General features: G+C 35.2%; 1 protein-coding gene across 1 annotated transcript in view; it reads left to right on the top strand.

The window, feature by feature from the left end:
• Window positions 1-26,046, top strand: part of LOC131155793 (uncharacterized) — an 85,283-nt gene that overhangs the window by 13,884 nt on the left and 45,353 nt on the right. The window contains exons 10-17 of the mRNA XM_058109204.1: window positions 153-230; window positions 307-366; window positions 473-630; window positions 1,544-1,745; window positions 11,159-11,278; window positions 21,780-21,865; window positions 21,978-22,088; window positions 25,459-25,557. Of these exons, the coding sequence (XP_057965187.1) occupies window positions 153-230; window positions 307-366; window positions 473-630; window positions 1,544-1,745; window positions 11,159-11,278; window positions 21,780-21,865; window positions 21,978-22,088; window positions 25,459-25,557 (914 nt within the window). The remainder of the gene's footprint in view (window positions 1-152; window positions 231-306; window positions 367-472; window positions 631-1,543; window positions 1,746-11,158; window positions 11,279-21,779; window positions 21,866-21,977; window positions 22,089-25,458; window positions 25,558-26,046) is intronic.

Raw genomic sequence — 26,046 nt, 5'->3', positions numbered from 1 at the left:
TAGCTCATGGTAAAGCATGTACATTGTTGTCTTAGAATAAGAAAAAAAATGAAAAATGTTGATGTGCACTACTGCATGTGAATGTAATGGTTAATGGAGGTTTTTTTTGTGAGATCTTTATGCATAATTTGGCAAATATTCTTTTTTATCAGGTACCTGTTGCTGGTTACAGAAGTGTTATGAGAACATTTGTTTCTGCATTCATAGCGTCCTATGAGATCAATCTTCAGGTAGCTGTTTATGGATCTTTTCTGATGGGTTTTGTGGAAATTCTTTCTTGTTTATCCCTTGTTCTTTATTGTGCAGGTAGAAGATAATACCCTCAAGTTGATTCTGGACATTCTTTGCAGAGTTTATCAAGGAGAGGTTTGGAACTATAATATTTTTCTTTAAATAAACTACAGGCTTGCCTTGATTTTTATTCATATTTTTTTGCTCATCAATTGAAGGTTCTTGTCCATGAATCTTGCAGGAGTCACTTTGTGTGCAGTTTTGGGACAAGGACAGTTTCATTGATGGTCCTATTCGCTGTCTTCTTTGCAACTTAGAGGGTGAATTCCCATTCAGGATTGTGGAATTTATTCGCTTTTTATCTGCTCTCTCTGAAGGAGCTTGGCCTGCAGAATGTGTGTAAGTGGAATTTATGCTTTAGTTGGTGATCCTTTGGTTATATTTTATCCTTGAGGATTTTCTTAGCCAAAAAAAAAGTGGATCCCTAGATGCTAATGTATGAACAAGTTTGGTGACAGTGACGTTAGCCTGTGCCATAGGTGTTAAAAAGCATGCCTCAGGCACCCCCTTATGTGCAAGGCACAACCCAGGTGCCAAGACTACTGCTTGGGGTAGTCCCAAACTTCTTGATATGTGGATCAGACACATACTTTTGGCCAGAAAAAGATGTCTGATGCATGTTGTCCTCTTTTTGTTGTGGTTCTGGTGTCATTCTTGTCTTCTTCTAGATCAACAACTTATTTACATGTAAAATTATTCAAGCAAATGCCATTACATGAACTCTTATATGAATAAGGTCATATTCCCCTTTTCTGAATTAATGAAAACAGTTTAAAAATAAAATTTCCCGAGATCCCTTTCAAGAGCAATAGTAAATATTTCGGGACAGATTAGTTCTCCTAATGTCAAGGATATCTTTTAAATATCAAGGTTTCAGAAAATTAATTCAGCCAAAAGATGAGTTGAAATTAAATTAGTAGGAAGAATATTTAAAAATAGCTCTTATGGATTTGATCAAACTTTGGTTTAGTATACAGTATTCTTTCAGAGAGTAGATATAGGCCTTGGCCACAATGTGGTCAAACTATGTACTGAAGGCAAATTCTGGAATTCGTCAAACAAGCACTCAAGAGCACACACATGTCACTTCATGTGCATTCTGCTCATAGGCATACACATATGAAATGGTTTGATCAGTTGGCTATATAAACATGTGCTGTCATATGTACAGACACATTTGTGGTGTTGTGTGTGAATTTATTAGTCCCAGTGCAATCTGCTTACACATATTCTGTCTTTATCCTGTCAACAGGTATAATTTTCTAGATAAATCTGTTGGTATATCATCTTTGTTTGAGATTAGCAGCAATACTTTGGAGGATAATATTTCTCAGATTGTTGAAACGCATTTGCCTTTGCACGTTCCTGGAGTTGAAGGTTTGATTATTCCCAGTGAAACACGTGGTCATGTTTTGAAAGTAATTGACCAAAATGTTGCTCTTGTACGGTGGGAGGTAAAGGGATTAACATTTTTAGAAATTCTTTAAAGTTAAATTAGCTCATGCAGTCATGGTTGTGTTCTTGAATTCTATTGGCAGACAAGATCATTTTCTTTCAAATTTTTGCATATGCATTAGTAGAACTAGTTGGTACTTTCTGATGGTGTAAATTTGCCTTTTTCTCATGTTAATAATATTATCTTTAGAGCATGTTAACTTCTGTAAACTATTTTCTGCTTTCATGGAATCACATTACCTTTTCTGTTTTTTTTTCCCTGATGCTAGATATTCATTGTTGGGCAATTCCTTTTTCAAATTTGTGTGTCATGTGTCATCTTTTGGGATTCGGCTTCTCTACTTTGAAAGTGGAAAACACAACCCCTGTTCACGCACCCCAATAAAAAATTATTTTTACATGGCTATTATGCCAATTTAATGCCTTATGGTGATCTATGTTAATTGCTGCCTCTTTTTGATTGATGGCTGTGCTCCTCCATACTAGTCGCTACCAGCCTCTATCTTACCAGAAAACCTGCAATCATCTCTATTGAAAACTGATGGGCCACTATGTTAGACCCGTCTAGTTAAGATGTCAATTATGCTTGAAACATTAACAAGTTATGATATCTATATGATATTGGGATTGGACTTGTTAATTGATTATGGTTTTCCATTGGTGCAAATCCAATCACCTCGATTTAAGATGAGAAGCATTTGTTCCATTGGTAGCAAATGGTTATTCCATTAAGCGGGGAAATCTTATTTAATTTTAAAAAAGCAGAAAGAAAGGTTATGCTGCCACTCTTTAGCCACCAAATGAAAAGAGTTGTGGGTTCTTGTATGTTCAATTAATTTTCTTAGGTTTGGAATATTTAGAATCGTAGCCTTTACTGTAGAATAGACATATCTAAATTGAGAGATCGTTATTTATTTATTTTGCTTCATTCATTCAATTTGGTTGGGGTTGACATTTGAACAACTGATTATGTTGGTGTTTTAACATTGCTTCTTTCAAGAGTGTTGGGAAATAGTAGAGGATCTGCTGAAAGTTTTAGCAAATTCTTTGATAATAGAGTCCTTAGTAAGAGTATTAATTCCTCCTTTATAGCCTGGGTACCGAAGAAATTGAATTCTATTAAAGTGGAGGATTTTCTGCCTATTAGTCTTGTCTGTAGCGCGTATAAGATTATCATGAATGTCTTAGCTAATAGGTTGAGTGTGGTGCTTGATGTTACTATCTCTTGTGCTCAAAGCACGTTTACTTTGTTGGGGGGGGGGGGGGGGGGCAGATAGTGGATGGTATTTTAGTTAGTTGGCAATGAGTTGGTGGAGGATATTCGTAGGAGTAAGAGGGGTTTCGTCTTTAAACTAGATTTTGAGAAAGCCTATGATAGAATGAGTTGGAGTTTCTTGGATAGAGTTTTTGTGAGAAAGGGTTTTGGTGTGTGTTGGCGTCGTTGGATTAGGGTTTGTTTGTCTAATGTGCAGTTTTTGGTAATTGTGAATGATGAGCTTAAATCTTGGTTTGGTGCTTCGAGATGTATTGTCCTTGTAGCAAATGTTTTGAGTAGGATGGTGGATAGGGCGGTGGAGAGGGGTTTGGTTAGAGGTCTAGACATGGGGAGAGAGGGCGTGCTGATATTGCATCTCTAGTTCGCTGATGACATCATCTTCTTTTTAGACGATCGTGTCTTTATTTTCGGAGTATTTTGGGTATTCTTAAAATTTTTGAGAGGGTGTCTAGGCTCAAAATCAATATGGGGAAGAGTGGTTTAGTGGCTATGAATGTGCCAGTCGAGCGTGTTAGGGAGCGAGCTAACGAAGTGGGGTGTGGTATATTGGATTGGCCTTTGACTTACTTAGAAGTCCCTTTGGGGGCTAACCTTAGAGCCACAGATTTTTGGAGCTTGGTAGTGGAAAGGGTGATGAGAGATTAGATGGTTGAAAAGGTGTCCTCTTCTCTCTTGGGGGTAGAATTACTTTGATTCAAGCTTGTCTTGCTAGCATCTGGTGATATTTCCTATCCATATTTAAGATTTCGGTGAGGATTGCTAGCAAGCTTGAGAGGATTATAAGAGAGTTTTTTATTGGCCTAACAAGGCTTAATCTTGTTTTGATGATAACAAATTAAGGTTACTATGTATGCTTTCAAGTTAAGTTTCAGGAATCAAGTATTTTGCAAAGTGAAGTGATTCTACCTAAAGAGATCGAATGGGGCTTAGACTTAAAGCTACAAGTCATGAGGGATATGAAGCATATTGAAGAATTGATTAAAGCTCAGACAAATTATTAAGGCTATGACATGAAGACTAAGGAATTGATTATCTGAACTGACTACTGAATTAATTGAAGTTTAAATTTGACTTGTGTTTTCAGCATTCATATAGATAACTAGGATTGTCGATTGGTATAGCACGTTCGTTGATTAGAATATCATGATTGATATTAGAGTGTGGTTGTGGTTGGTTTAAATTAAAAGGGTTATAATAAACTGAAATTCTGCTAAGTAATTTTTTAATATCCAATTCACCCCCCTCTTGGGATTACATCATTAGTTTCATTTTTGGTCTGACAGTAGGAGTCACAGGGACCATCTAGTGAGTTGGATTGAGGTTTGTAGATCTAAAAAGGAGGGGGGTTTGGGTATTGGCAACTTGGTGTCTAAAAACACCACTCTTATAGCTAAATGGCTAGGCGCTTCGCTCTAGAAGAATCGTCCCTCTGGCACAAAGTAATAAGTAAGTTTGGGATGGATGAGAATGGGTAGAGTACCAATGCTAATTTTAGACAATGTTTTAGAAGGCGAAGCCGAAAGGAGGTGTTTTAACACTTAAGAGGTGTGGCGTAAACCTTAAGGCATTGTGATGTAAGCCTTATGAGAATTTGTTTTTAAGATAAAAATATGTAAATAAATTATTTGTTTTTTAAAATAAGGAAAAATTAAGAAAATCACAAATATAATGTAAAAAAGGAAAATGTATGTACTTTGCAAACTACTTGTTGGTTGTTCAAAAATGCCTGACTTTAATACAAGACATAAATCATGAGAAGAGATAGCTATATTATTACAAAGTTCAAACTATTTACATGATCCAAGTTGTTTTGGAAGGGTTGAGGTTCAAGAGTTTTTGAAAACAACTCATATTATGACATTCCTTTTGTACAAACATGTAATTAATTATTTTTACCCAATGCTAACTTGAGAATCACAAAATGCGAAAGCCTCAACTAAAAAGGTGCAAAAGGTGTGCCTTTTGTAAAAATGCATAAGCCTTAGCATGTAATGCATTAGCTTTTTTGGAATCTGGTATTTTAGATTGAGCCTTAAGGTGTTTTAGGCATGCCTTGCCTTGAGACGAGCCTCAATTGAGCCTTTTAAAACACTAATTAAGATGCTTTTTGGGGAGTCTGTGGAGATCCATTTGTCAAATCTATTCTTCTTTCATCCCTCACACTAAACTTGGGGTGGGGAGGGGTTCTCATGTTCATTTTTGGAAAGACCCTTGGCTAGGAAATGCACCATTTTTCTAATTCTTTCCCTCACCTCTTTCATCTAAGTTTTGAAGAAAATAAAGCCATTTCTTTTTTTGTTGTTGAATTGAGTAGTCCTTTGGTTTTTAGAATCTTCATTTTAGGAGACCTCTGTACGATAGGGAGATGGTGGAATCATCATCTTTGTTATCTTGATTGAGTGGGTGTAACCTTTCTTTGGGGAGGGAAGTTCATTCTTGATCTTTGGACCAGTCAAGAGTGTTTTCCTGCAAATATTTTTTTGAATTTTTGATTCGTTCCAACTCTTCTTTCTCACTATACTTACTATTTCAAAGGCTAAGGTTCTCCCCAAAATAAAGGCTTTCACTTGGTTGGTTGTCTTAATAAGATAAATACTAATAACTTGTTGCAAATTAGGAGACCTATGAAGGCTCTCTCTCCCGATGTATGTGTGCTCTGTTACAAGAACTCTGAGACAACTTCTCACCTTCTTTTGCAATGTGAATTTGCTTGGAGCATATGGAATATGCTTTTTGGCGTCATGGGATAAAACTGGGTTTTGTCCTCTTTTAGTGGAATACTTTTTAGAAGTATCCTTTGCAGGCTTTGGTAGAAGAGAGGATAGGGCAACTTTATGGAAGAGTGGTTTTTTCTCAGTATTTTGTGGTTTATGGATGGAAAATAGTACATGGATATTTTCTTGGAAAAAATTAAACTGTATGCTAGTTTGGGAAAAAAAAGGTATTTGGCCTCTTTGTGGTGTGTTGGGTATGGATTTTTTAAAGAGGTAAGTTTTCAGGAGTTTCAAAGAGATTGGAGGAACATGTTGACTTGATGATTTTTTTCTTGGGTATTTTTTATGTTTTTGTTTAGTATTGGAGTGTCTCTTGGGAGATTTCTCATTCTCGCTCTTGTATCTCTTTCTATTAATGATATCTTCTTTTGTTATTAAAAAAAGAAAAACTTTTCAAAATTCTAACTGTTTTATTGTTACTGAGAATTTCAGGTTTCTCTCTCTTTAGTTCAGTCCCTTTAATATGGGTTTAAATTTTCATTTTCTTGGATGGCCTAGTCCATCAGTGACGAGTGGCTGTAGGGGGCTGAGGAGGGGTGATGATATAGGAGGCTTATTGTGGAGATTTTCACTTCTGTGATGGAAGTATGATTGGAGATGATGGTGATCTGCTAGAGAGGATGATGTTGGTTGTGATGTTTTCTCTGAACTGCTGACTGTTGGTGGGAAAGAAGCTGCGAATGGAGGGTGATGTGATGATGGAGGGAGAAAGAGATGGGATGGACGAAACATAGCATTTAGATGAGTTTTGTATCTTTTTTAATTACTGTCCATTCATTTAAAAAAAAATTGAAAATGTGTATTAAGATGGGAAGGGGCAGTGTAGGGTGTGCTCTTTCCCATAGTAGTCAAAGGTGCAAGGCGCACTTAGGCGCAAAGGGTACTTGGAGCCGAGGCATGTGGTGCGAGGCGAAGGCACTCGCCTCACAAAGGTGAGGTGCACAATTGTTTTAATACCAAAACATAAACACATAGAAATTATGACAACCAAGTACCAAGTTCCAAGTAAAACAAACATAGTTCAACATAAGTAATTACACATGAAAACCAAGGTGTAGTCCCAAGAGGGGGGTGAATTGGGTTATTAAAATTTTAGTTAATTTTTTTTATGAATTCTTAATCACTTTTAATTCTTTTAATGAATTCTTGACTTCTTGTTGATTTAGCAATCACACAAAAACTTAGTCCTTTATTCAATCCACAACCACACAACTTAAATAAAAATTAAACAACCAATCAATTGATTTACCAAGCACAAGTCATTTTATGCACTGCAACACTATAAAGATTAATTCAAAGGTAGAATTTAATACTTGCAAGTTTCAGCACTTAAAGTAAAGATTGAGAATGTATGCTTGCTAATATAAAGCCCTGTATTAATGATTTTGCTTTCTCAATATGATGTGCAATATAAAACCCAACACTCTTTCCAAAAGCTTAGACTTTAAATAAACTTTTAGTTAAAGAGTTTTTGGGTGTTAACCAATCAACATACTTCCTTATGGTTTCCGCAAATTATTGATCAACCAACGTACTCCCTTTCGGTTTCCACAGTCCCAAAAACAAATTAAACTTCAGTTTATTTAATTTCCAAGCTGCATAGTAATTATGATCATGAAATTTAAAACATCCACGTAGTTTATATTTGCAGGAAATTAAAAAGTGCAAGGGAAAGAGAAGGAGACCAAGGTTTTTACGAGGTTCATTTTATCCCTAGCATACGTCCTCGCCTTAGGCAAACCACCTAAGGATTCCACTATACTTGTTCCTTTCTGGGCAGAACAAAACCGTTACAAGCGATATCCCACTCTCAAACACTCCTTCACTAGGCTAGAATAACGCCTCTCCAAGCGATACCCCACGCTTGGGCACTTCTTTAATAGGCTAGAGTAATCACCTCTCCAAGCGATACCCCAAGCTTGGTCAACGATCCAACAACTTGGAATCGTCAAAAACACCACAAGAATACAAGATAATCACTGCGTATAAGAACACTCTCTCAAAGAGCAGATTAGTACAAAGTCAGCACTATATACTTCAAAATTCAAATATCAATTAGAAATAAGATGAAGCTCAAGTATAGAATTCACCAAGATTCCTTCTCAAGATAGGGATCAGCAGTAAAAACAGATTTGGATGGATCAACACTTCAGTATTCTCAGCAAAACAGATGAGCAAGAGAGAGCTTTAGAAGAGATTTCAACTTGAAGGCTTGAATGCTGATTATAATGCTTGGTTCAATGATTCATTGGGTTAAAGGAGTATTTATAGAGTTTTTTGAGTGTGTTTACTTGTTGCCCTAGTTGCTTGGCATGTCCCCCAACATTTAAATTTGAAAACCAAATTTTTCGGAATTTTCCTGTTGAAGTTCGAATTTTAAAATTTCCTTGGGTCAGTCAGCTGAGTCACTCAACTGGACCCGTTTTTGTATAGGTCAGTCGGCTGAGACCATTCTGTCTGTCCAGGAATTTTAGGAATTAATTGTCAGTCAGCTGAGTGAATACAGTTCAAATTGGTCAGTCGGCTGGACAGTCCAATTTGTCAGTCGGCTGAGTGAACATAGTTCATTCAGGTCAATCGGCTGAACAGTTTAATTAACAGTTTTAATTGTCAGTCGGTTGAGCAAGTATATTTCATTTAGGTTAGTCGGCTGAACTGTTTCAACTTCTCAAAAATTTTCTATTTTAAGACTTTGATCCTTTGTTGTTTGAAAAACTCAAATGTGACTTTTAAAAAGCATTTTCCAAGGTTTTCAAAAATTGGTCTTTAAGTCAATATTGCATCCTAAAGAGCTTCAACATATTTCAAGAGATATTCAAATATGAAGTACTTACATAAAGACTTCTTAAGACTTTGACATTCTAAACACTTAAGTCTTCATGCTTGCTTTGGCTTCAAGCTTTAATATACTTTGAGCTTTCTCTTTATTATCCATGCTCTCATAATCTTCAAGCTTTAATAGATCATCTTGGAATCCATGCCTTTAAGCTTCTTTTGATCATATTTTTTTTGATTTTAAGACTTCAATGGATCCTTGTGAACACTAGACCTTGTTTTGTCATAGTTGAGTCCTGAAATGTCATCACTTAACCAAATATGTTAAGTTTCTCTTGTTTGTTATTATCAAAACAAGATTTTAAGCCTTGTAAGGCCAACAATCTCCTCCTTTTTAGTGATGACAAATAAGGAGCAAAAATTTGAGTGAGTCTTAAAAAGACTCCCCCTTACAATAAGCATTATCTTAACAACAAACTTAACAATATCAAGATCAATTTCAAAAAATCTTTTACTATCATTTTCATCACATCATTCAAGTTCAAGATCATCATTCAAGTTCAAGATCAAATACTCTCATATTCAATATCATGCTCATGCTCAATTTTTGCCCAAAACTTCTCCCCCTTTTGACATCAATCAAAAAGAGTAAGATATCAAGAAAAACGTATAAATACAGGCTATGCGCAACCATAAGTAAAAGTATAGATCTTTGTGAAGGTTCATATTAGCTCAAAATTCATCATTCATATTAGTTTATCTTTGCTTGCAACAATCTCTCCTTCTTTGACATTAATTCATGATACCAATTGAAAATTAAAAATAAACATAATACAAGCAATAAGTCATAACACTCTCCCTGAATTTAATGCATTTAGATTTTCATTCGTGAAATGAACTATGTATTCATGAAAATACCAAGTGTGCTTTTTAAATTTATCATCCCATGCTTCAAATATTGATTTATATCATGTATGTGCTCATGGATACTAATATCAAGAAAAATACCAATATCATGTCATAACATACTCATAGATATAATTATGTTGTCATGCTCAAATACCAATTGATATATTTATGGATACCAATATAGATACCAATGCTAATGTCACATCATGCACTGCTCATGGATACCAAATTATTTAGATGCCAATTTTTCAATTCAACTCCCTCTCCTTTTTGATTTTAGTAACATAAAGAAGATTATCAATAAGCATATGTAGTCTAGTACAAGGAGCAGCGCAAGACAAAGAAGAAGCAGAACAAGAGCTGAAAAAGAAGAAGCAAAAGAAGAACTGAAGAAGAAGAAGCAGAAGAAGAAGAAGGTAATAGCAGCAGCAAAATACTAAAGAAGAAGAAGAAGACTTACTACTTTGAAGCAGCCTGACGAATCACAAAGACTGGCGATGTTGACTCAATGGCTCGAGGCCTATTGCTTGTTCGAAGCCTTTGGCTAAGGCTCTCTTGCTTGCGGAAGGCTTGAAGACTTGAAGACGAAGGTTGTGCTTGTTTGAAGGCTTGAACCTCGAAGACAAAGGGCTCTTTGAAAGGCTCTCTTTCTGGGGAAGGCTCGAAGACTTGAAAGCTTGAAGATGAAGGTGTTTTGTGCTGGTTCGAAGGCTTGAGGATGAAGCTTGTTCTGGTTCGAAGGCTTGAATGTCGAAGGCGAAGGGCTCCTGCGATGGCTCTCTTGCTGGTGAAGGCTCAAAGATGTGAAGACGAAGCCTGGACTGCTAATTACATGTTGGTTCAAAGGCCCGAAGATGAAGCCTAGACCAACTGGTTTGAGTCGAAGTCTCTGGCTAGGGCTAGGGCTAGGGTTGGTTCGAGTCTGGCTACATTTTCTTTCTTAAAAGGTTAAAAAAATGAAGCTAAAAGGTCAGATATCTCAGGCGCGACTCACTGTGCCTGGAGCCTCAGTGCACTTAAGTGTGCTTACCTGCGCCTCTTGAAGGTAAGGTCGCCTCACCTCAACCCTGATAAGGCGCTAGCCTCATTGCCCCATTGCGCCTCACGCCTGAGGCATGCTTTTGACTACTATGCTCTTTCCTCCCCCCTACAGCAGCGGATCCTCACCAGTCACCACATTATTTGATGTGTTATCTTCTACATTTAAGATTTGTCTTTGACCACACTAGGATAATGTTTTTTTGGCTCTTTGTTCTCTTGGGCAGTTTCATTCCTGTATTAATGAATAACAGGATTTCCTACCTTCTTGGTGAAATGAATCAAATGATGTAATTTATAATTTATATTTATTTTTTGTCTTGCTGGATTTTTAACTCCATCACGCCAAGGCTAACAAGTTTTTCCTTCATATATTATGGCTAGAAGTCTTAATTGCTCTTATTGACAAGTTAGTGCTCTTTTTTCATGCAGATTATTTAATTGACATCAGATTTGTTCTATAGTGCTTGATTTTAAATATTTTGTTGAAAATTTGGTGGAGCTGATTTGTGTTAATTTAGTATTTGTGATAAATAATGCATGGAAATGGAGAAATTTATTATATTTAACTTTCGGCCTTTTAATTTCAGTTTTCTGTTTGTTCTCTTTTTGTGCTAATGTGTGCATTATTTTTGTGCAGTATGCTCAATCTGGAGTGCTTGTACTGCTTCTTCGCCTGGCTCAGGAGCTTTGTATTGATAGCAATGAGGAAGTCCTTGTTACTCTTGATCTGCTTTGTCGACTTGTGTCCTTCAACACGGTAATCTGTTTAAAATTCCCTTGGAAATTGCATAACTATTGTGTATTTATCAACCTCAAGCTTCTTTCTTTCTGAGGCTGTATCATTAAATATTATTCTGTATTTTCCCAAAGATTTTATCAGCCAGATTGGATTAGGATAGATTTATTGAATATAGCAAAAGCCTGCACATTTTCTGGTTTGGAGGGACTATTACCAAACTAGTTGGTCGGATTTGTTGCACTTCAGTGAATCCAGTCTAGAACCTGTACAAATTTTGAGTAAGCACTAAAGTCAAGTTATATGCATAACCACAATGAGAGAACATAAAGTGATGAATTAAGTAATAGGATAAAGTAATGATATAGGTGCAAGAAATTATACAAAAAAAATAACATTCTTTGGAACAATTAGAAAGTGAGTTGGGCAGCTGGCTATTTAGAACCTTTCAACAAAGTTTTGCAGATGAATCGAAAGTTCCACATCAACTCCATCTCAATATTCAGAGTCACTACAGACATTAATGAAACATCTATGTACGTGAATACATTCTTTTTATCATGTGGGACCTCGTGACTACATTATTTTCATCTCAACATCCAATGCCTTCAATTGCTTACTTGAAGACAACATTTACATGAATAGTTTCTTTGAAGACTTTTGAATTAAAATGAACACATGGCAGAATCTTAGGCACTTAAGATCTTGAGCATCCATGATCATTATATTCCTTTAGTGACACATGGTAGAAATTTAGCAACTTAGATATCATTTGGCAGAAATTTAAAAAAAGTGCTTATAGCACTTATCTCTTAAAATAAGTGCTTGTGAAAGAAAATGCTTTGGCATGTTCCCAAAAATGTACTTAGTAAAAAAAAGGTGCTGGAAAAGAACCATTTTTTAAAGTGTATTTTTAAAAGAAAATAAAGATTGCTTTTGCCACTAAAAAGTTGGCACTGTTCATTTTCACGGGCAGAGTATCTTACACCTTGTGAAAGGCCATGCAACACTAGCTAAAGCACTCTTGCTTAACTAGTAAGCCAAAGATTATCATAGTTTACCAACAGAGCACATTCATGGTAGTTGAATGAAATGTAAGCAGGAATAGTAAGCAATCGATGAAAGTAAATGGCAAGCAAGCGATAAACATTGAAGCAACGTAATTCATCAAGTAACACTTTTGTAAGAAACGTGTATCTAGCGAGGGATGCAACTAGGCTAAACTCGTTTACAATGGCTAAACTCGTTTGCAATGACTAGTTAATTTTACGAGACTAATGAATACTCACCCTTCCCCTAAAGAGATTTATATGCTATTTTAGCTCTGGCACTAGGAAACATCAAACTGTTTGAGAAGTCATATTCCCATTTTCACAGTAGGATAGAAATACCCTCAAAGCAATAAACCCTATGCTAGTATTTGCATGATGGTAACCCATCCCATGCACATGAGACAAGCTGTCACAAGCAAGCATAATGCCCTGAACAAGCTTGGTTCATGATGCTCCCTTACCTATGCGACCGATGTCCTTGTAGATTTTGATCTAGGTACTCTTCAACTTTGTCTGCAAACAGTTGAATGTCTTCTGCTGAAATCTAGCTAATTTCTTTGTCTCCATGGCCTTCCCACTTCACAAAGAACTTGTGCTACTTCTTTGTCTGCAAGTATGACTTCAACTTCTCTTTTGTCAGGTTGTGCTGTCTTTGTTGGTGCTTTGGTTGATTGGCTTCTTCTTGGATCTTTAGTGTCAACATTGAATGGCTTGCGGCAGCTGATGTGAAACATAGGATTCATTTTCATCCAAGCTAGAGGATCAACCTTGTAAGGGGCCTTCCCGACTTTAGCCAAGATGGGGACTGATCCTTCATATTTGCAAAATAATCTCCTCTCTCAACCTCGTAGTGACCTAATCTGTTTAAGATTGAGCTTAACAAGTACCAAGTTAACCATGTTGAAGTGCAACTCCTATCTCAACCTCATAGTGACCTAATCAGTTTAATATTGAGCTTAACAAACACCAAGTCGCTCGTGTTGAAGTGCAGTGATCTTGTTCCTTGATTTGCTCACTTCTTCATCCATTTGGAAGCTTTCTCTAAGTAGGCTCAGGCAACATCTAGGACTCTTTCCTCTGTATGGCTAGTCCATTGTGTGAGGTAACAATGGTTGCTGGCCTGTAACAAGCTTAAAAACACTCTTGTTAGTTGTTGAGCTCTTTTGGGCATTGAAACTGAACTAAGCCACATCAAGTAATTGCACCCAATTCTTCTAGTTGGCGTTGACAAAATGGCGCAAGTACTCTTCTAATAGCTTGTTGAATCTCTCAGTTTGTCCATTTATCTGCCAATGGTAACTCAAAGAGATGTCAAGCTATGAAACAAGGATTATGAAAAGTTTTCTGAAAGTTGCAAGTGAATCTTGGGTCTTGGTCACTAATTATGTCTTGGGGAACACCCCAATATTTTGCAATATGTTTGGAAAAAATTGTGCTGTCTATAGACCTTGCACTTTGAGCAGGCTAGTGATGAAGTCTAGTGAGACTTTCCCACAATCTGGTTGGTATTGATAATGACAGGGGCTCTAGCACTGTAGCACCTTGCAATATTCTCCCACTCCATCTTGTCTTGTTGGTAGGTGAGATAAGTTGGCTATAATTAGCCACAACATCATGCATGTGCAGCCAATAATACCTCTGCTTCAACAATGCCAAAGTGCGATGTCATCCTGGATGTCTTGCTCACATGGTGTCATGACACTCTCTTAGTGGTGTCTTCGGTGTCTTCCTCAAGTCTCTAGCTTGAGGCATATAGAGCCGACTTCCATGTGTCATTAGCAATCTGTCTTATACCCAAAACTGGCATGCTTTGCCCTCTTCTGTTAGCTTTGTGAGGTTTTAGGCAATTGGATCTTTGGCAAGGTTCTCCTTGATGCGCTTCCGCATTGTCGTGGTAACGTTACTGTCAAGTGTGTTACCATTTGTAAGGCCACCAGCTTAGCCTTCTAGCTCAGTGTATCTACAACTTGGTTCATCTGCTCTGCCTTGTGCTCAAACAAGAAATCAAACTCTACCATAAATCCTACCAATGACTCTACTTGGGTGATAACTTTGGCTGTGTAAAAAAGTGACTGATGACCGAGTTATTTGTTTTCACAACAAACTTCAGCCTATGTAAGTAATATCGCCACATGTGGAGACCATGTATCATTGCTTGCATCTATTTCTCTTGAGCTGTGTACCTTCGTTTGACTTTACTAAGCTTGCGACTCCTATACCCAACAAGATGTCTCTCCTGTAACGAGACTTCTCCAAGGGCATAGTCCGATGCATTTGTTTGTACCTTAAAGGGTTTCCTTATGTTCGAAAGAACAAGTATTGGATCTTTCATCATGACATCCTTCTCAGTTCCACCCTTAACCCTTCTTCCATAGTTCTGTTAAAGGAGTAATTTTCCACGAATACTCCTTCATGAAGTTTCTGTAATAATTGGGAAGTCGAAGAATGGAATGCAACTCCTTCACTGTCATTGGGATCTTCTAGTCTTGAATAGTTCTTACTTTCTCTATATCCATCTTGAGACCTTATTCATTCACGTGGCGGAGGGATTTTATGCTCTGTTGAACGAAAGATCACTTCTCTTTCTTCACATAGATTGTACTCCTTCAGCTTGTTGAACACCTTCCATCGATGCTCTTTACGTTCCTTCAGAGTGGAACTCTTGACAACTATGTCATCCAGGTATACTGTGACAAACTTGTTGAGATACTCATGAAATACGTAGTTCATGAAGGTGCAGAATGTCCCAGACACATTAGTCAATTCGAATTGCGTCACCAAGAACTCATATGCCACATACCGTGTCTCACAAGCCGTCTTCGGTACATCCCCATCTGCTAACTTCACCTAATGGTAGCTTGACCTCAAGTCAAGTTTGGTAAAGTACTTTGCATGACGTAACTGATCAAAACAACTCAACAATCAATGGAAGCAGGGTACTTGTTGCGTACAGTCACCTTGTTTAGTGCGCGGTAGTCCACACACGTATGCATGTTCCCATCGTGTTTCCTCTAAAACAACACCAGTGCTCCAGACACTACTTTAGAAGGATGCATATAGCCCGTTTCCAACAATTCATTACGTTGTTTTCTCACCGCTACTAACTCTAGAAGCGCTACCTGATATGGTCCTTTAGTAGGCAGCTTCACTCTTGGGAACAACTCGATCTCGTGCTCCACACCCTTTCATGGAGGCACGTTTTGAGGTAACTCCTTTGGCATCACAACTTCATGCTCATCCATGACAGCTTGGATGGTCGTCGACACTTGCTCTTGGCCTAGTCCTTTATCTACCACCAGTGTGGCAAGATATGTCTATTCACCCCTCCTCAATTCTTTCTTGTGCTGCATGGAAAAAAGGAACTTATCATCCTTGCCTTTTTTTTCCTATGACTTGCACCATGCAAGGGTGGTCTCCTATCAGACAAAGAGAATCAGCAAATGACATTGATACCACCTTAGTCTCCCTCAAGTATTCCATTCCAAGAATCACTTGGAAATCATCCAATGACAGCTGTGAAATTTGCATGTCCTGTCAAATGTCTGACCTTCATAGTGACTTGCTTGCTACACTAAAGTAGGCCGAGTTGCAGAGTTAACCACTTTCATGTGTTCTGAATCCTTCTCTAAGTATAAATTGAGTCTTTTTGCTTCTGCTTGTGAAACAAAGTTATGGGGAGACCTAGTATCAAAAACCATAGCACATGTGCTCTTCCCATTGATCTCAACAAACATTAATATTTTTGCTTCTATAACTTTTGGTTCTTTCGTTTGCCTCTCCAATGCATTCACTAACCACATTGCACCCATCATTGGGGTTTTCTCCTCATCCTCATTATCCTACGGTGTCCACTCTGTGATGGAAGCTTGTTAGGCATTGAGTGATGACTTGTGAGGGCACTCAATAACTTTGTGAGGGCCTTGATATAAGAAACATGTCATCTTACCCTTATCGTTAGGTGTATTGAATGATTGGGTTGATGCTTTTTTGTTGGCTCCTCGGCTAGTCTCTTTCGACGTTGCAAAATTCTTTCCAGCATAGTCATTCAAGCGTTCTGCAGTAGCTTGTGCAGTAGACAAGTCTTGAATTCTTTGTTGATGAAGTTTTGTCCTTGGCCACAGTTTCGACCCCTCTAGAAAATAAAACTTGTCTTTATCTGACATGTCCCAGATATCCAAGATCAAAGTAGAAAATTGTTTCACATACTCCTTGATTGGCCCATTGTGCTTGAAATCTCTTAATTTGTGTCAAGCATTGTACTCAACATTCTTAGGAAACAATTGAGTCTTGAGTTCTCTTTTCAAGTTTCCCTAACAATCAATGACACATTGTCCCTTCTCAATTTCATTGTACTTGGTACGCTACCACAGTTTACTGTCACTAACCAAGTACATTATAGCATTAGTTACTTTCACCTGTTCTTAGGGTTTGTTTGGAACCACTTATGCAAAAGTGCTTTTCAGATTAAATGCTGAATTTAATTAGTGCTGAACTGGAAAAGTGTTGAAAGTTACAAGTGGTGTTTGGTTGTGTTTAAAATAAGTGGGATTTGGATACTTTTATTAAAGGGTACCATATGATTATTTTTAAACATATTGTAGGTTACAAATATTAATATTTTTAAGTTAACAATTTCTTTAATAATTATTTTAATTTTTTATGATTAAGATTTAAATATGAGATTATTATTTTTAATTAACAATAATCTTGTTATTAATGTTTATTTATAAAATATTACTATCATATTAAATTATAATAAAAAAACATTATTAATTAAATTCAAAATTTTAATTTATTTAATGTTAATTTAAATTAATAAATAGTTCTTGTTCAATCAAGAATTGAATTATAATAACTAATATACAATAATACATGGTAAAATAATTTATAGTTATTTAAATTTTTTTTTTAAAATAAAAATAATAATATTTTTATAACTAAATTTAAATCATAATAATATTAATTTTTTATTTAAAATTTAAATATTTTCTATAACTAAAATAATATAATATTCTTATTTATTAATTACAGTAATCTTATTATTAAGGCTTAAATTTAAAATTGTCAAATGAGGAAAAGACTAAAAATATAAGATTTATTCGCAAAATTAGAGTTAACAAAGTTAAGTTTGCACTAAAAAAGATGAAAAATGGGAAAGCTATGGGATCAGATAATATCCCAATTGAAGTTTGGAAATGCTTGGGTGATAACGGAATTATATGGTTAACTAATTTATTTAATACAATTGTAAAAACTTAGAAAATGTCAGATGAATGGAGGATAGACACTTTAATACCCATATACAAAAATAAAGGAGATATTCAAAATTGTAATAACTATCGCGGAATTAAACTTATGGTCATACGATGAAACTATGGGAAAGAGTAGTTGAACAAAGATTAAGGTTAGAAACGAAGATCTTAGAAAATTAATTTGGTTTTATGCCTTAGAGATCTACCACAAAAGCTATTTATCTTTTAAGAAGATTAATGGAAAAGTTTAGGGAAAAGAAGAGGGACTTGCATATGATATTTATTGACCTTGAGAAAGCATATGATAGGATACCTAAGGAAGTTCTATGGTGGGTTTTAGAAAAAAAAGGTGTATGTTGTAGGTATACCGATGTCATTAAGGATATGTACGATGGAGTAATGACTAGTGTAAAGACTATAGATGGAGAAATTAGAGAATTTTCAATTACCATAGGTGTACATCAAGGATCTGCTTTGAGTCCTTATCTTTTTGCTTTAGTGATGGACCAATTGACTAAGAGTATTCAAAAGGAGGTTCCATGGTATATGTTGTTTGCAGATGATATTGTATTAATTGACAAAACTAGGGATGGAGTAGAAGCTGAGTTAAATTATGGAGAGAAGCTTTGGAATCTAGAGGCTTTAAGATAAGTAGAAATAAAACAGAATATATGAAATGTAATTTTAGTAATGATAGGAGGAATATTGGAGACAAAGTTAAACTTGATGATGAAGAAATAAATAACACTTGTAGATTTCGATACCTTGGTTCTATTATGCAAGGTGAAGGAGAAATTGAAGATGATGTAATGCATAGAGTTAAAGCAGGTTGGGTAAAATGGAGAAGTGCTTCAAGTGTTCTATGTGATCGTAGAATACCCTTAAAATTGAAAGGGAAGTTTTATAGGACAGCTATAAGACCAGCTATGCTATATGGATCAGAATGTTGGGCGACGAAGAAAATAATATCCAAAAAGTAAAAGTTGCCGAGATGAGGATGCTTAGATGGATGAGTGGTATAACATTGAAAGATAAATTAAGGAATGAACATATTCGTGGTAAGTTAGGTGTAGCTCCTATAGAAGATAAGAGAAGGGAGGAATGACCCAGATGGTATGGACACTTGCAACGTAGGCCTTGTAGTGCACCTGTGAGGAAGAGTGACTTAGTTATTGTGGGGGGCAGTAGAAGGGGTAGGGTAGACCTAAAATAACTTGGGAGGAGATAGTGAGTAAGGATTTAATATCCTTGAATCTATCAAAAGAAATGGTCCATGATCGCATAAATTGGCGGAAAAGGATTCATATAGCCGACCCTACTTAGTGGGACTAAGGCTTGGTTTTGTTGTTGTTGTTGTTGTACAGTAATCTTATTATTAATGTATATTTATAACATATGATTGTCACATTAAGTTATGTTAAAAGTAGCGTTAATAACTAAATTAAAAATTTTAATTTATTTAATTTAAAATTTAAATTTATAGATGGTTTTTTTTATTCATTCCATAATTTAATTATATTTTATTTATAATTAATAGGCTATAATGCATAGTAAAACAATATATGGTTAATTTTTAATTAAAAATCTAATTAATAATAATGTTAACTGTTATTTTTAATTAATATTTAAATATTTTATGAATTAAAAATAAAATAGTGTTATTTTTTGATTAACAATAATCTTGTTAATCTATATTTATAACATATGATTGTCATATTCATTTATATTAAAATAATATTTATTAATTAAATTTTTAATTTTAATTTTTAGTATTATTTCAAATTAATAGATGGTTTTTCTTCTTCATTCCATAATTGAATTATGTTTCATTAATTATTAAAATATTATAAAGTGCAATAAAATAGTATTTATTATCTTCTAATGTATTTTTAAAATTATAAAATTGTCTCTAAGTTTTCCTATACTTACTAAATTGACCCCACCTATGAACAATGCCACTTATAAGTGGCCAAAAAGCAATCTTAGATTGCTTCTCAAAATTCACTTAAAAAGTTCTCAAAAAAGTGATTTTGGAAAAGCATTTTTTGCAATAAGTGTTTGTTATAGTACAAGTCAAACGCCACTTTTTGGTAAAAGTGCTCCCAAATAGGGTCGGCCCTTATTGCATGAAAGTACTGCTCCATATCAAATAAAAATTTTTCTAATTCCTTAGCATTGCGAGTGCCTCTGAATGTTTTGGGTTCTAATACCTTGGTCCTTTAAACTCCAAATTGGAGTTTCCCATGGAAAGAACCATCAAGTTCACCTTTGTAGTCAGATTCACCATGTGAGCCTGGAAGGTCTTTATCGTATAGTGGAGGTCCTCTAACATTTCCATCATGGAACTTTGTTGATATTTTTGTGATCCCTCGAAGTCATCAACACGTTCAACAAGTTATGGCCACATTGTTGGTTGTCCCAATCTGCACCTTTAGTGCTTTAATTCTTTCTGTATTCGTCGGCATGGTCTTTTACCAATGCTTAACACAATCCCACAACAAGGGCAATCAAATTCAGATAACAATTAATTGAGCTCTGACACCAATTCTCACGGGCCGAGTGATTCACTCCTTGTGAAGGGCTAAGCAGCACTAGTTAAAGCACCCTTGCTTAACTAGTCAGCCAAAGATTACAGTAGTTAACCAACATAGCACATAATAACAGTTGAAATTGAATTAAATATAAGCTGAAGCAGTAAGCAATCCATGAAAGTATATGGCAAGTAAGCAGTAAACATTGAAGCAACGCAATGCATGTGCTACACCTCCGTAAGGAAGGTGTGTCTAGCGGGGGAGGCAAGTAGGCTAAATATGTTTTCAATGACTTGTGAGTTTTACAGGACTGATGAACACTCACCCTCCTCCTAAAGAGCTTTATATGCTATTTTAGCTTTGACACTAGGAACTATCAAATTGTTTGAGGAGTCATGCTCTCATTTTTAAACTAAGCCAAAAATACCCTCAAAGCAATAGAACTTATGCTAGTATTTACATGTTGGTAACCCATCCTATGCACACGAGATAAGAGGTCACAGGCAAGTATGAATGTATAGTGCCCCGAACAAGCTTGGCTTGTGATTGCAAGATGTTAATTTTGTAAAATTATTGTTATCATAAATGCACGGTGGTAATTTTGTAATATTATTGTTAAGATAAATTAATAATCATATTATTTTATTATGTATTATAATATATTACTATTAACTTTGCCTCACTTTTGTGTGCTGCTGCTGGTTGTTTTAAAGGAGTGAAATTTTTTAAAATTCAATAGGATTGGATAGTTTTATTAGTCTGATGGCTGTTTTGTCTTTTTGGTAAATTTTTTTCTTCATTTTGTTTAGGGGGATTTCTTATTCTCCTCATTGTTCATTCTTGCTGTTCTAATGAATTCATCTTCTTTTGTTATAAAAAATATATATTATTGCTAATTAGAAAATAATAATGATGAATTATGTTCATTAAAAAAATATTAATTAACATTTTAATATATTAATTAATAGATTTTAATAAAATTATTATTAATTAATAATCATAATTTAAACATATGTTATTTTACTAGGTATTAGAATGTATATTGTTAATTAGAATATAAAAATGATGAGTTATATTAATTTAGAAAAAATATTAATTAAAAGGAAAGCTTTATAGAATCACTATACGTTAAGATGTTGGGCAACTGAGAAAACAATATATCAAAAAGTTGCCGAAAAGAGAATGCTAAGGTGGATGAGTGGTATAATGTTGAAGATATATCAAAGAATGAACAAATTCATAGTAAGTTAGACATAACACCAGTAGAAGATAAGGGAGAGACGACTCAGATTGTTTTGGCATTGAGGAGGAGTGAGCTAGTTACTGTTAGTGGCAATAGAAGGGGGTAGGGTAGAACTAAAATAACATGGAATGTGATAGCGAGTGAGGATCTAATAGCCCTCAAATTGTCGGAGGAAATTGCTCATGATCGTGTAAATTGGCAGAAAAGAATTCATGTCACTGACCTGTCCTGATGGGACTTTGGTCTTTGATTGTTTGTTTGTTTTTCCCTCATGAACATCCATTAATTTTTGGATGAAAAATTTGCTAAGGTTGACATCTCTCACAATAATTTACTCATTGAATTTAACCGACCAAAGAAAGGGGATTTTAGATTTTATTTCATTATTCCTAAAGCATATTTTTAATGTTATTTTCCTAATCAATATTTATGTATCATATGTAGGCTGTATGTGTTAATTTGATAAATGTTGGCAACTCATTGCTTGTTTCGGCAACTCATACAGATGGTCAGATGGAAACAAAATTGTGGTAATCAACTGACTTGGTTGGTTATTTTCCTAGTTTGTCCTAGTTTAAATGATACATTGGGCTTTATGTCTCTCTTTGGTCTTTGTATAGCAGTTCTTTGTCCTGAATGCAGGGTTGATGTGGTAGGGATTGTATGCACATTGATCAGAAAGTTATCACCTAGTTTGCATGGCAGTGCTGTAATGTCCATGGGTGTTAGCATTTTGGCAAAGATGTTGAAATGGTAACTCAATTTATATGTGTTTGGTTTAATGTACGTATCTCTTAATTGTTAGCTTGCCACTTTCTTTTGTTGAGGGTATGGAGGCTTTGAGGGGTTTTAATTATTAATTACTAATTTTCTGTTGTCCACAAAAGTTGTATCATGATAAACCAAATTCTGTTTGGTTTTCCTTGTTTTTCAGAAATTGCTGTTGGTTTCTTTATATGACAGGAGGGAAAAAAAGTTGAAATTGAGGGGGTGAGACCTACAGCACCCTTGCGGGTTGGGGGGGGGGGTGATGATGGATGGGAAGTTCTGTAGGGGCTTGGGTTTGGGCATGGGGGAGGTAGGAAGTAAAGAATAGAAAGAGAAACCATGGTTTTAAATTGCGATCACAGGCACTGTTGCCTAATAGTTGTGGGACGCAGGAGAAGTGAATGTTATGTGATGGGAAACCATTGTAGGCGTCGAGAATTTTTTTCCCACACATGCACAACCATGCCCAAATTTAACAATAAGCATGGAATCTAAAACATGCTTTTTAATGTATTTTGGCTGCATTCATTCAACCTGCAAACACTCTTTAATTGGCAACCTGATTTTTGTATTCATTTTAATCCGTTGTTTACAGGAAAAAGTCATATATATATGTGTGTGTGTGTGTGTGTATTTATTTTTCACTACTTTAATGACAAAAAAATTTGGGAATAGAATTGAAATTGACAACCAATTAATTAATAAATGGAGATATTAAATGAGTTAATACAATATACATGAAATTCGTTAGTATCATGGATTCAAGGATCATTTTTCAAAAATATAGTCCAAGATGATGGGGTTAAAGCTATCTTCTATTTCTTGTTGGTTTCTCCTCAATCTTTGCCTCAACTTAAGAGTTAAGACTCATGTTATAAATGTATGAAAATAAGTTTTTGTGTCTTTTGTACTTCAACTTATTCCTTGTTTTTGCGTGGATGAGTCTAAACATGTTCCAAATACGCTTTGAAGCAAATTTGGTTTTGCTCTAATTGCTATACTCTGAAGCTTGAGAGCACACATGCTATAATGAATTCACCATTCAATTGCATTGAATGATTGAAGAAAAACATGTCAGTGTAGTGTAAGCTTTGAGAAGTAAAATTTGAACAAAAAAATAAAACAGAAATAATTATTAAACATCATTAAATCAACGGGGTTCCAAATGTCTCTGCCTATCTTGAGATAGCAGTAACTATAAATGGATGATCATGTATAATTAGTTAGATATACATTATAGCGTACTATATGATAGTTTAAACTTTAAACCTTAAATCTTAAAAGTCATTCTCTCCATAGAAATTATTACTAATTATTTGCTTGATTAATTGCTCGAATTTGAGTATCCATGTTGGATACCAAATTAATTATCACTTTTTAAACTCCATCTGTGACTTCTTCTGATAGCTTGAGGAGAGGGTGGGACACAATTGAGAAATTAAGGATTTAGGAAATAGCTTGAAATTGGATTCATAAGCATATTCATTAGTAATGGTGTTTTAATACAAGCATGTTACAATATAGCATTTTGTAATTTAAAAGTTAAAATAATAAGGAAGTGCATTTATTATACATTTTATGATTTGCATCCAACTATTGATGCAATTGAAAACTCCACCAGTTACCAATTATTTTTCAATAATCTTTGTAAAACCAGCAATCTTTTTGAATGACAAGGTTCGCTTTCAATTTCCTCATATATGAAACCCATGATTGGTTTTTCATCACTATTAACCAATTTTAGAACTTTTACCATGGGTTCCTAATTCTTAAATATATCTTAGGCCTTTTACTAAAACTTTTTCACTAGTGTAATCTTCTTTGCCTCATATGATGGGCCAAATTTTGCGATCCCAAACTTTGAATTTTTCCAAACATCTAATGTAAACATTTTCTTCAAAGCTTGTTTATGCTTCACAATGGTCTCCAAGGCAATAAAGTTGGTGACAAATCGAGTAATTCACGCCTTTATTGCAACTTCATTGTCGGTTACTATTTGGACCAATATGTTCTTGTCCAATTTCCTCAATCACTTCGTCCATTAATTTGATTTCAAATTATAGATTTAGCAATTAGTATTACAATTGTCTAACTAAAAATATACAAGTCTACAATACTATTTACACAAACAATCAAAATTAGAAAATTACTTGGAATAATATTCTGTAGTTCGCTAGGCACCTAAGGCATCAACTAACTTAGGGAACACAATGCTTCTGTTGATGTAAACTAAAAAATTTATTATGTGTTTCTAGTTGGCCTTGACCAACCATCACACGTAATGGGTTAACATCTCCCCTTCCAAATGCTGTAAGAAGAGGATATGTAGCCTTCATATTGCGATACTCTTGCTTCAAATAAACGTATAAGACCCCATAGGGTGTAGGGTCTTTCACTCCCTTTCCAACCTCTGCAGCAAAATCAAAGCTGCATAAATTGAGAGTCAGCAACATTTGTTAGGATGCAATTATATATTAAGAATTTTCCCACTGCTTTTCCCAACTTGCTCCTTAAACCTTTTAGGAGTTTGGTGTTGATCTTTGGCTGCACATCACTCTTTGCTTCTTTTGAGAACAGAATCTGTTGCTTTTAGTCTAGTTTTAGGGGCTTTGGGATTGATTCATTGTTGTCCACTACCACCTACTTCCTAGAAACTGTGTGACTGAACTCTTCTAAAACCACTACACTGCCAGAGCCACCCCCTTCTTCATAAGTATGGCTTCCTCCAATTCTTGCTCTAAATCTTTGTCTCTTTTTTACTGATGTCATGATTGTATGCTTTTGTGGAAAATATCATTCTTTTTCATTTGAACCTTCTTCAGCACTCACATTCCCAAAATCTCCAACTTATTTTGTAATTGCTGCATTGCAAGTAAAGATGGTGATTTTAGTTTGTTTTCTGTTATGTTACAACATATTTGAGCATATCAATTAGGAAGAGAGGTATGTCTGAGAATCAAACATCTAGGGGGCAATGATACACCTTTCCCCTGGATATTTAATTAATTGTGTGCATTTTTACTTTGTGGAAGTTGCAAATAGTAGGCAAAGAAGTGCTGAGGGAGTTCAAGGTTTTAATTGGCATGCAGAAAACATTTGGCAATGTTTAGTCATGAATGATGTTCGGAAATACCCCCCACCCCTCTGCCCCTAGATTTGAAAGTAAAAAAATCTTATATAAAAAGAGAAAATTGAATGAGTTGTGTTCAAAACGTTCAGAACCAGTGCAAAAAGGCAATTCCAGGGCCCAGGCAGGTTGATTTGGCCTTTTTGCTTTTTCTTTCTTGAACTTATATTTTTGATGAATTATGACTTGCTTTATTTTATTTTAATTTCTTAAAATTTGATATTGCAGTTCACCATCTCATGTGACTGCAGTGGCTCTGAAGAAAAATATATTTGAGGTGAATTTAGCAACGAATACCTTTGATGTTGGCTGTAATGTTTCAAGAAGGTGAAACTCTGGTCAAATCGTCAAACTGTATATTTACTGTTATTTCCAGGCATATAACTGAAAAATGATGAAAATTTGCATCTGTACTTTGGACCAGTGCTTATTTTTCATTCTTCTACATGAGGTGTTTTTCACTTTCCCTTCTGTGCCTTGCATTTTTGTTTAAATATTTGTATTTTTCATTTTCTGTGAACATCATTCTTATCGCAGCTTTATATCTTTGTGGCAAACTGACAATTGGCTTGTATGACACCTTTATAAATGATAGAAGTGTCCACCTTATACAGATACTGTTTGGTCACAGACAAATCCATTTTAATTTTAATCACTCAAAAGGTATATAGCAGTGAGGACAAGTTCTCTTATTTTGAAGAAATGATTATATGGCTATATCTTTTTACATGCTGACAGACCGAGCTCGTACAGGTTGTGTACTGTTCTAAAAAATGTGCATATAATTAGTACCCGTATCTAAGCTCTGGGAAGCTG

The sequence above is a fragment of the Malania oleifera genome, chromosome 5, assembly GCF_029873635.1.
Source record: "Malania oleifera isolate guangnan ecotype guangnan chromosome 5, ASM2987363v1, whole genome shotgun sequence".
In the NCBI taxonomy this organism is placed as follows: domain Eukaryota; kingdom Viridiplantae; phylum Streptophyta; class Magnoliopsida; order Santalales; family Ximeniaceae; genus Malania; species Malania oleifera.
The sequence above is the reverse complement of the archived record's forward strand: the minus strand, read 5'-3'. Positions and strand labels throughout refer to the sequence as shown.